A 12,523-nucleotide genomic window follows, 5' to 3' on the forward strand; every position below is an offset into this window, starting at 1 on the left:
AACTGATGGATGGATTGACAGATGGAGACAGGAGAAAAAAAGGATTGATTGACAGACATAGACAGGATAAAAGAGAGCAGAGAAAACAGGAAACAGAGGAAGAAACAAACAGACTGATGGACAGGTTGACAGATGGAGACAAAAAAAATGATTAACAGACAGACAAGACAAACAGGAAACAGGCTGACGAACGGATTGACAGATGAAGTAAGAAGAAAAGAGAGATTGATTGATAGACAGGCAGACAGAAACATAAGCAAACTGACTGGGAATGAGATAGGAACAGACAGACAGACCCATCAAGCCCCAGAAAGGAAGACAAGGATAGCTAAATGGGGAAGAAAAGAAGAAAGAAGATGAAGACAAATATAAAGAAAAAAAAGAAAGGATGAAGACAAAGAAAAAAAAGAAAAAGGATAAAGACATACAAACATAATAGGAAGAAAAGAAGAAAGAAGATGAAGACAAACAGGAAGAAACAAAATAGAAGAAAAGATGAAGACAAAGAAAGAAAGAAATACAAGCAAAATAGAAGAAAGAAGATGAAGACAAACAAAGAAAGAAATACAAACAAAACAGTAAAAAAGAAAAAAAGATGAAGACAAGCAAAGAAAGACATACAATCAGACTAATGTAGAAAGACAGACAGACAGAGTTGAGACAGGAAGACAAACAAACAGACACACAACCTCATACACATAGACAAAACAAAACAAAAACAAAAAACAGACAGACAAGCAAACAGGAAAAGAAACAAGCATGAGTAGGTAATAGATGAGTAAGCACTAGCATAATAATTTTTCCTAGTATTCATATTTTCTTTATTTTCACTGAAGCCAGACAGACAGACAGACAGGAAGGAAAAACTGATGGCCAGAGAAAGACTGACAGACAGGACAAGGCAAGCAGAAAATCTAAACACACATACTAATTATTATTATTTTTTATTTTTTACAGGGTGTGAAAAAAAAAAAAACTAATGAAAAAAAAAAAGCCTGCTACCTACTGCTCCTGGATAGAGTACAGAGGAGTGGCCAAAAAGAGAGGTCAATCTTGTGAGGAGAGGTGTCCGGACAATGTAGAATGATAGACAGACAAACATTGCAGACAGGAAGACTAACAGAGAGACAGACAAGCATATACATAATTTTACATATAGACAAATAAACAACAAACGGGTCTGAGCTGGCAATAGGTGAGTACTGTAGTAATATAATAATTTCCTTTTGTATTAATTTCCTTATATATTTGTTGACGTAATTCGACACCCTAATTCCTCGGACATACCCTCCAGGACTTACCTAAATCTCTCACGTGTTTCAGAATGGGCAGAAGCGTGCGTCAGACTGGTGGCTGGTGGCGGCATCCTGTTCTTGTGGCGATATGGACTGGACGGTAAAGGAAACTTGATCACTCATGTCCACGGTGAAGGAATTAAAGGTAAGAGCTGAAACGTATTTATTAGCCAGGAAGGGGAAGTCTAAATGGGTACCTGGGGAAACCTGGGAAACTTAAACTGTGCTTCTATATCATCTCTTGTCTTACCATTTCCGTAGTTGTATCTTTCTTAAGTGCTTCTCTTTTTTCCTCCCCTTATTTATTATTCTTTTCAACTATTATATGAGCACTTTCTTTCTTTTTCTTCCTTTTTCTGTTCTCCTTTTCCTTCTTCTTCTTTCTCCTCCTCCTCTTCTTCCTTCTCATTTTCCATCCTCTTCTTCATCTCCTCCTATTCCATCCTCTTCTTCATCTCCTCCTTTTCCTTCCTCTTCTACTCCTTTTCCTTCCTCTACCTCTTCTCCTCCTCCTTTTCCTTCCTCTTCTTCTTCCACTTCTCCTTCTCCCATTCCCTTTGTAAAACCTAAGTTCAGCATTTACAGATCATTTCTAAATATATCAATGCTTACCTCAACCTGTACCAACATGTTTCCTCATCACAAATTCAATTATCTCATTGCCCAAAGATTCTTCACTTCCTCTTGCAGCATCAAAGTTTTCCTAGTCAACCCTTTCTGCAATTCAAATCTTGTGTCACTACCAGGAAAATTCCATTCCATACAAGTCTTTCGGGCCCGTGAATCATACCACTCATTAAAAGTTCGTGTTTCTGAGTCATCTGTGTTCTTGTGAGGGTGTGGGCAGGGGATGTTATTATATCCTGTTTCTTGGGCAGGGGGTGTTACTGGATCCTGTTTTTTGGTTGTCCACATAACCCCACTGCTAGTACTTCTGCTCTCTTCTTTTTAATATATAAGCTTCTCCATTCTTTCCAATTTTTGCTCCTCCACTCTTTCCAATTCAATTTCTTTACTCATGTCAATTTCAACTTCTCCATTCTTTCCAGTTTCAACTTCAGCCCCACTCTTTCCAATTTCAGTTTCTTTACTTGTATCAATTTCAACTTCTCCATTCTTTCCAATTTCAACTTCAGCTCAACTCTTCCCATTTTCAATTTCTTTACTCTTATCAATTTCAACTTCTCCATTCTTTCCAGTTTCAACTTCAGCTCAACTCTGTCCAATTTCAGCTTCTCCTTTACTCTCCAATTTCATCTTCTGCTCCACTCTTTCCAGTTTCAATTGTCTTTGCTGTGATTCTTGTGTTGATCATTATTATTAATCCTTCCATTTTTAATTCAGGACACCTCCCCTCCCGAAACTGACCTCTCTTTCGGCCACCTCTTTGGATTCTTTTTGGGAGCAGCGAGTAGCGGGCTTTTTCTTTTATTATTGTTTCATTTTTTTGTGCCCTTGAGCTGTCTCCTTTGTTGTAAAAAAAAATATATATCTTTGTTTTTCTTCTACTTCTTCTTCTCCCATTCTTAATTATTTTTTCCATTTCCTTTTATTTCCCCTTTCCAATATTTGCCAGTTCAGTGTCCATATTCAGCTTAGTTTCCTTTAGGTATATTGCGCCACTTACCTTCATCACATCCTTACCATTTTCTGTCTTAGACCATCTTTACATGCTCACTGATTTACATTCTCATTGATCCTATTCTCTACCTCATCGTACTTACCACGTCTCCTCTTATATGTAGCTTGTTTCTGTTTAATCTTTTTCTTATATGGCTCATCTCTGCTTTCTCTATTTCTCATAAGGCTCATTTCTGTTTTCACTTTTCATCTTCATTATCCTCTCACCTTTCTGCATCATAACACACACTTCCTTCTTTTATTTAGTTGTATTTTTTTTTTTTTTTTTCCTGTTCCGGCATTCCCTCTTTGCACACTCATTCCCTTGCCTGCCCACTTTTTCTCTCTTTCCATTACTCATCTACTCTGCAAATCTATTTCCTTGGTGGTCATTTTACCCTGATGCAATATTCCTCAATCTTGCTCTCTCATACACACTCCTAATAAACTCATTCCCTTGCCTGCCCACTTTTTCTCTCTTTCCATTACTCATCTACTCTGCAAATCTATTTCATTGGTGGTCATTTTACCCTGATACAATATTCCTCAATCTTGCTCTCTCATACACACTTCTGATAAACTCATTCTCATTCATTCTTGTGTGTCCAAACCAGCTCGTTATCACACTTCATTCATGCAGCCTCTTCACAAAATCTACTCCTCGCATTTTTCTCTCATTCTTCTCTTATTTAACCTCTGCACCATTCATTCATCCCTCAATCTTTCTCTTATATTCTCTAAACCCGGTAGCAGCGACGGGCCAAATTTGTGGCTTTACCGTGTAGCAGCGACGGGCCAAATTTGTGGCTTTGCCGTGTAGCAGCAATGGGCCAAGTTTGTAGCTTTACCGTGTAGCAGCGACAGGCCAAATTTGTGGCTTTACCGTGTAGCAGCGATGGGCCAAATTTGTGGCTTTACCATGTAGCAGCGACGGGCCAAATTTGTGGCTTTACCATGTAGCAGCGACGGGCCAAATTTGTGGCTTTACCATATAGCAGCGACGGGCCAAGTTTGTGGCTTTACCGTGCAGCAGCGACGGGCCAAATTTGTGCCATGATTTAACCCCCCCCAAATAAATGATGCATAATCTGATCACAAATGCATTGATACATGTTATGAAATGGTTTGTGTGAGGGGTGATTTTTTCTCATTCTTCTTGCTTGGAGAGACCATTAAGAAACATGATCCCTGCTGCTACCGGGTTAATAGTATCAAACTCATTCTCATTCATTATTATTGCGTGTTCAAACTATCTCAAGGTACCATACTTCTCTTGTTTAACCTCTCCACAATTCACCCCTCACACTTAATAATGCAACCACTCCTCACTCCGCTCTTCCAACCACTTTAGAAAAATCCACTTCTCTCGTTCAACCTCTCCACAATTCACTCCACACTTGATAATGCAACCACTCCACAATCCGCTTCTCACTTTGCTCTTCCAACCACTTTAGAAAAATCCAATTCTCTCGTTCAACCTCTCCACAATTCACTCCACACTTGATAATGTAACCACTCCACAATCCGCTCCTCACTTTGCTCTTTCAACCACTATAGAAAAATCTACTTCTCTTCCCTTCATACTAATTCTCACCGATCCCATTCTATACCTCATCATACCCACCACATGCTCCTCGTATATATAGCTTGTTTGTTCATTTTATTATATAGCTCATTTCTGTTTTCTCAGTTTCTTATACTATAGCTCATTTTGGTTTACTCAGTTTTTTTTATTTAGCTCATCTCTGCTTTCTTAATTTCTCATACTGTAGCTCATATCTGATTTCTTGGTTTCTTATATTCTTCTTTTCTTCCTTTTCAGTTTCTCATATAGCTCATTTCTCATACTGTAGCTCATTCTGATTCCTTGGTTTCTTATATTCTTCTTTTCTTCCTTTTCAGTTTCTCATATAGCTCATTTCTCATACTGTAGCTCATTCTGATTCCTTGGTTTCTTATATTCTTCTTTTCTTCCTTTTCAGTTTCTCATATAGCTCATTTCTCATACTGTAGCTCATTCTGATTTCATGGTTTCTTATATTCTTCTTTTCTTCCTTTTCAGTTTCTCATATAGCTCATTTCTCATACTGTAGCTCATTCTGATTTCATGGTTTCTTATATTCTTCTTTTCTTCTTTTTCAGTTTCTCATATAGCTCATTTCTCATACTGTAGCTCATTCTGATTCCTTGGTTTCTTATATGCTTTTCTCTTTCCCTCCCCCCCCTTTTAGTCTTCTTTTCAACTATTATATGAGCATTTTCTTTTTCTTCCTTTTTCTTCTCCTTTTCCTCTTCTTCTCATCCTTTTCCTTCCTCTTCTCCTCCTTTTCCTTCCTCTTCTTATATAGCTCATTTCTGATTTCTGCTCTGTTTCTTAAATTCTACCTCATTTCTTCTTTCTCAGTTTCTTATATAGCTCATCTTCTTTTATTATAGCTCATTTCTGCTTACTCATCTTCTTATAGAGCTAATTTGTTTTCCCATTTCCTCGTATAGCCCATTTCTGCTTTCTCATTTTCCTCCTTGCATCACAAACCAGCCCAAACAATTCTCACCCTCTCGTGTCATGTATAAACTTTGGGCGGCTTTTCCGATACCCTACGCCCCTGTCCACCCAGTAGCGAATGGGTACCAGGTATTAATCAGGGGTTGTGTCCCATGTCCTGGTATCTGTTCCCTTCTCCTATAATTCCTTCCCCTTCTGTCTCTCTCCGGCATATGACCACAGATGTTGCACCGACTAAACAAAACTTTCCAACTTTACAAAACTTTCCAACTTTCCTATGCACATAATGAAAAATCAAAAGGCGACAGTAAATAAATAAAAGTTTATTACACTGACAAAAATGAAATGAAGGAATTGTACAGTATTTACAGCATTTTCATTATGTATATACACAGCAGAGTGGCTTGACCCTGACCTGACCAACACATGACCTCAGGCACGGCTTCACTGACCTCAACACAAGCAGGATATCCACTTAAGGCAAAACTGACCTCACCCAAGCTGACCTGACCTGACCTCACTAGACCTTTACACATGACTCCACAGACACCCTAAGCAATGACCTCACAGTAACAGCACTTTTTCACCTCAGTTGACCTTTTGACACAGTTTGCATTAGTCATTTTTGTTGTTTTGATACTTTGTTTTAAGACTTTACAGATCCAGATATTTTTTCTATAGTTATGTAGCAAAAGAACACACACACACACACACACACACACACACTCACATAGCTGCACACCTAAACACCTTATTCAATGCTGTGTGTGTGTGTGCCACTAAACCATCTTTCAGTTATGTAATGCTCTGTTTGGTGACCTTACACACACACACACACACACACACACACATAAAATCTTCTCCTTTCTTTCTAAATAACTTAACTTTCCTGTTTTTACATTATACTTATTTTTTTTTACATTATTTTCCCCATTATTTCTTTTGCTCTTTTTCTCTCTTTTCTTTCTTTCGTTAATTCATTCACTCACTTTCTCTACACTAATTACATTCTTTTTCTACTCATATTTAACTTCCTTTTGTTCTTCATTTGCTCACTTTCATATACAGAACTTCCTCTTTTTTTAACTTTCTATTGCTGTTTTTCTTTTTTTACTTTCATTCATTCATCCACTCACTTTCTTTTATTCTTCTTCTTTCTTCACTTTCTCTCATTCATTCACTCTCTCTCTTTTTATTACATTTCTTTTCAATTAAACTTCCTATTATTTTCACTCCTGTACCTCCATATACATTGTTCCTTTACCTGTCTGTCTATCTAAGGTGCTAAATATTACTCTATTTAAAGCATAATCTAATGTGGTGATAACATGTCCTTTTGATATATATACATTAACATAGACATCTGTTATATATATATTCTTCCTATGGTGTGATGGCAGAAAATAGATTCGAGTTATATATATATGTAGAATGATAATAATAGTAAGAATAACAATAGATATTTTGAAGTGATATATTTTGTTTTGTTTTCAATGTATCACTCAGCCAACGCTTTATCCCTTGTTATGCCGTTTGTTAAAGCACTATCTTGCCACCTGTGTGTGTGTGTGTGTGTGTTTGATTCTGTATAAATTCATTCCAGTCTACATCTCTTCCTTTTTCCATTTTTACCTTCATTTTTCATCATTTCTTACTTCTAAATTCCAGTCTACCTTCCCATTTTTCCATTATCTGCTTCATTCTTCACCATTTCTTACTTCTTACTCATTCCTCAGTTTCAATCATTCATTTTTCATCATTTCTTACTTCTAAATTCCAGTCTATTTTCCCATTTTTCCATTATTCCTTTATTCTTCATCATTTCTTACTTCTAAATTCAATCCTCAATTTCAATCTTTCCATTTTTCATCACCCTTTCATTTTCACGTTTTAAACTTCATTCCCTCAAGGTTCCTTCATCACGTATCTCCCAGCATCACTCCTTTTCATATAAGCACACACTTGATCATAACTTCACACATAACACTCAAAATCTCCTTCTTACAAGTTTTCATTCTTCGTTTCCTTCCTAAGCATGAATTCGTCTAACCAAATATCTCTAATCGTAACACACAAAATCTCTCTCTTACAATTTTTCATTTTATAACTTCTTCCTAAGCTTGAAATTTTAGGCACTTACAATTTATGACATTTCATATTCTCTGCTTTCACTTTTCTCGGACATTCACTGCCATCACGGACACTATCAACTTGTTTGCCCACTCATTCTCACAGGTGGGAAATATATCTCTCTCTATCTCCCTCCTGCATGGTACAGCTCTCTTAGTCTGAATTTCCTTCCCTATACCTATCTCTCGAGTCGCACTTCCTCACTGTATCTATCCCAAACAACCTCCAAATTAACCATCATGTGTTCTCTTTCTATCGTTTACAATGTTTTTCACCATATATAAGTACACTGGTTTCCCCTCTCTCTTTCTCAAATGATGCTGTACATTGTTATTTTTTCACTATTCTCTTAAACAACATCCAACTTAACCATCATGCAAAGTGTTTTTATATATTACAATGTCTTTTTCGCTATGTATAAACTGGGTTGTGTATTCTTCCATTGGTTTTCTCTCTAAAGTGGTGTATGTTATTTCCTCCCTGCACTTTTATCTTATCTCAGACATTCAACTTCACATCATGCAAACTGTTTTAATCTATCACAATGTCTCTTTTTGGTATATATGAATCCGAGTTTTGTGTTCCTCCCTAGTGTCCTGTTTCTTTAATGATATACTCTTATATCCTCACTGTGTCTATTATTTTCAACACAACGAACTATTACTTTCTATTGCAGTGTCTTCCAGGGTCTATATTCTTCCACTGGTTTCCTTCCTTTTACAATGTCTTTTCCGTTATTTATATGTCAAGGTTCACTTTTTAGCTAGTTCTCCTTTCATGCAGCATTGTAAACTGTTTCACTTCCTTTTTCGTCATTTTTTTAACAAGTTCTCCTTTCAAAAGTCAACTGAAAATGGATACACACCCCTCCAAAGAAAACGGTAAACACAAGCCTGCGAAGAAACATTTTTGGTCCACATTCTTAATCGTCTCGGGCTCCCATCACGACTATCTCCCAAGGCCACAGAGAAGATTGACCTGCTTCTCTTGTATGATTTTCCCTTTCTGAGATGCATAAGTCATGTAAAACTATCACCGGCATCACTAAACAGGCCATGGAAATCCCAACAACTTCTACGAGAGGCTTTTCAAATTAACCTGTTTTTCCCTTTCTGAGATGCATAAGTCATTTAAAACTATCACCAGCATCACTAAAATCCCTGCAACTTCTACGAGAGGCTTTTCCAATATGCAAAGTGAGGGACCGAGGCTTTTAAGAATGCTAACCAAGGTGCTGCGAGGGTCACTTAGGTAAAGATCCAGTTCTCAAAATTATCCTACATACATATTTTTTTCCCCTCCTTCGTTCGCTTTGCTCTGAGATCACATATGACAAGACACTCGCAAACTCACACTCACAATATACAAACAATAATAATAATAACAGCTAAGGTGGAAAGTCTTTTGAGTGAACTTTTTCCACTTACGGTACAAAATATCTGCACTCCGTTTCTCCGTCTCACTTTTCCTGTTTTTGCTTAAGTCTCCCTTTGGTGAAAGAAAACGGCACACTCAACAGAAAACGGGATGTCAGTTAAGAATAATTCTCTCTATTCTTATCCTTTTCTTATAGTATAGTTTATCACAATTGTCTTATTTACTTTTTTTCTCTTCTTTTGCTTTCTTTCCCCTTTTCTTCTTTTTATCTTATCCTTCTCCATTTCTTGTTCCTCCTCTTTCACTTTATTTTATCTTCCTTAATTATATAGTTTATCACAATTGTCATTTCTTTTTTCTCCTCCCTTTTTTCCCCCTCTTTCTAAATTGATCTTTCCCTTCTACTTCATTTTTTTCTCTTCTTTGATCTTTTCTTTTTTTTTTCTTCTTTTTGTAATTATCCTTTCTGCTATTTTCTTTTTTTCTCCTTGCTTCCTCTTCATTTCTGTATTCTTCGCTATTTTTCCTTTTTTTCTTCTTCTATATTGATTCTTCTCCTCCACTTCTTTCTTCCTCTTCTTCAATGTCACCAGAAAACGTTCACATATGTGTACACTTCAATATATACACACACAGACACAAACGTACACACGCACACACGAAACAGCCTTCATGAACACATTATTAAATTAGTTTATCTTTTTTTCACTCCGTTTCACTTTGTTTCGTTCACGGGAGCGTCCAGTTTCGCTTCTTTTCGTTCAGTAGCGTCAAAATATTTCGTTCACCAGTGCTACCAAATCCACTTCCTTGGCTTCACTTCGCTATACAATTCATTAGTTTTCGTAGTTTCCATAAATCTTCGCTCCCCCATATCGTCATTCCCATAATTTATCACTCACATATTTTTAATTTTCTTTCGTTTATGCTTCGTCTCTTCGTTTTTAGGTCTCATTTCGCTATACGATCCGTCAGTTTTCGTAGTTTTCATAAATCTTCGTTCACCTACATTCTCATTCCCATAATTTATCACTTACGTTGCTGTATTTCCACTTGCTTTCGTTTGTTTTTCATTCTCTTCATTGCATCTCATATATATAGCACTCGTTCCTAAAGTCTTCGCTCGCCCACACCTCAGAATCACAAGTTATCGGTCAAGTTAGCTCTCTTCCCAAAATGATTCGTGTACATGACCTAAATTTAATGTTACGTGCAAATTTCCCTTAGCTTTCGTTCACCCGGTATTGATTTAAAGCATTTTCAGCGATTTTTTACAATGTTTCGTTTTTTCAGATGTAGCAGTCGAAATGTCGTTAAATTCCGTTCATGTGACTTCAAAATGATTCGTTCACTTAGCAATACGTTTCCTAAGTTAGCAGTACGGTGTGTTTAAATAATTTGGTGATGGTAGCCTAGTAGGGTTTTTTTCCTTATTCTTCCGCCGTATGAAAAATTCCACAAAACATCGGTCAGCATAGATTCCAGAGCATGTCAGTTCTTTCTACAGCAGTTTTGTATAATTTAACTTTTTTCTCCTCAGTCAATAAGTATCACAAAGTTTCTAGAGTACCAGCATGTTCAAAAGTTTCATACTCTCCCACAAATTTCCTCTCCTTTCTCTCTATATCATCAAGTATTCTTCATTAGTCCCTCACAGCAATCTTCATTCTTCCCTAGTTTCCGATTCTCTGGTTTTTCAATATGGTTTTCTTCATTTTTCGTACATTCCCTTCCTTGAGATTTCCACACTGCCTCGTCTACTTCTCTCTCCATGCGAATCTTCATTATTCAGCATTCTTCATCTCTTCCTCATAACTCGGTATTCTTCAGTTTTCCAATGCCGTTCATCACAATTTCTTTTATATTCTTTTCCTGCAGTACATTTCCACAAAACATTAATCTACTTCCTTCGTCTCCACTCCTCTTCTTCTCCTCTTTATTCAGTTCTTCATCTTTCTAGTTCTCATTTCTCTTGCATTCCCTTCCTTCTGTACCTTTCCACACGACATTCTTCTGCATTTCCTTCGATACCACACCTCCTCGTCCTCATAAAATAGTTTTCTTCATCTTTTCTTTATAATTCAGCATTCCTCGGCCTTCCAAAAGTGTTTATCCTCATTCCTCATACACTCCCTTCCAATCCTACGCCTCCTCGCCGTCAGCCTTCTACACACTTCCTCATTTTTCATCTTTTCCTCATAATTCAACATTCCTCGGCCTTCCAAAAGTGTTTATCCTCATTCCTCATACACTCCCTTCCTTCAGCACCTTTCCAAATGCCTCCCTCACACCTCCTCTTCGTCATCCCTCACACCTGCCGCGCCGTTCACAGGTAGCGGTCGGCGTTGAAGGGCCCGCTGGCATCCGTGACGGGGAGTGCCAGGGGGAGAGGCACTGGCACCCCACCTATCCGCAGGTCATCCATAACACCCCAGCCGTTGTTGTCGGGGAGGACTGGCACCTGGGGGGAAGAAGAAAGGTATGGGTTAGGTGGGAAGGTGAGGGGAAGGGGGGAGTGTGTATTGGGGAGAGTGAGATGGGGTTTGTGATGGGGAAGGGTATGGGTTAGGTGGGGAGGTGAGGGGAAGGGAAGGAGTGTGTGGTAGTGGTAGTGGTAGTAGTAGTAGTAGTGGTGGTAGTAGTAGTAGTAATCGGGTGTTATTAACAACTAGGAATTCACAGCAAAATAAGATAAAGACGAGAAAAATGTATATAGAATTTTTAAGACTGGAGTGTGTGTGTGTGTGTGTGTGTGTGTGTGTGCTGGAATTCCCGCCCCAGTGGAATGCTGCCGCGTGTTCCAGGCAGTGCCAGGCAGACAGTCTGGCACCATCACCCTTCACCTTCCCCTCCCCTCCCCTCCCCTTACCTCTCCTCCCTCCCTTCCATGTATGATATCGCCTCGTTCCTCCACACTCCCTCCTTACCTCCCCTTCCCTCCCTCTCCTTACCTTCTCTCACTTTTCCTCCCCTCCCCTCCCTTTCTTCCATGATGTCTCCCCGTTCCTCCACTCTCCTCCTTACCTCCTCTCCCTTCTCCCTCCCTTCCGTGACATCTCCCCGTTCCTCCACTCTCCTCCTTACCTCCTCTCCCCTCTCTCTCACCTCTCCCTCCCTTCCATGATACCTCCCCGTTCCTCCACTCCCCCCCTTTCCTCTCCTTCCCTCCTCCCCCTCTCTCACCTTTTGTTTGCATTGAAATTTCATCAGTTTCTCCCTCCACTTCCTCCTTTCCCCTCTCTCCCTCCTTCCCCTTCCTTACCCATTTTCTCCCCTTCCTCTCTTTCCTTCCCCTTTCTTCTCCTCCCCCTACCCCCTCTCTCCTCTCTCCCTTCCTTTGTATAACTGTATGACTGTTCTTCCTCTTCCCTTCCCCTCACTCTTCCTCTCTCCCTCCCCTCTTCCCTCCTGTAGCTTTCCTCTGCATGATTATTCCTCCTCCTCCTCCTCCTCCTCCTCCTCCCCTCACTCCACTCTCCTCTCTCTCTCTCTCTCTCTCTCTCTCTCTCTCTCTCTCTCTCTCTCTCTCTCTCTCTCTCTCTCTCTCTCTCCTCACTTGTCTGCATTAATACTCTTCCTCTCCCCTCACTTTTCT

General features: G+C 38.9%; 1 protein-coding gene across 4 annotated transcripts in view; it reads right to left on the minus strand.

Moving 5' to 3' along the window:
- Positions 1–5,728: 5,728 nt before the first annotated feature.
- LOC126983567 (NF-kappa-B inhibitor alpha-like) overlaps positions 5,729–12,523 on the minus strand; it is a 68,533-nt gene continuing 61,738 nt past the window's right edge. For 2 of the 4 annotated variants that reach the window (XM_050836367.1, XM_050836365.1), the window contains exon 7: positions 5,729–11,389. In XM_050836367.1, the coding sequence (XP_050692324.1) occupies positions 11,255–11,389 (135 nt within the window). In that variant the 3' untranslated portion in view covers positions 5,729–11,254. The remainder of the gene's footprint in view (positions 11,390–12,523) is intronic. The other 2 variants (XR_007735976.1, XR_007735975.1) reach the window with 2 other exon arrangements.

The sequence above is a fragment of the Eriocheir sinensis genome, chromosome 54 (assembly GCF_024679095.1).
Source record: "Eriocheir sinensis breed Jianghai 21 chromosome 54, ASM2467909v1, whole genome shotgun sequence".
NCBI classification, from domain to species: Eukaryota; Metazoa; Arthropoda; class Malacostraca; order Decapoda; family Varunidae; genus Eriocheir; species Eriocheir sinensis.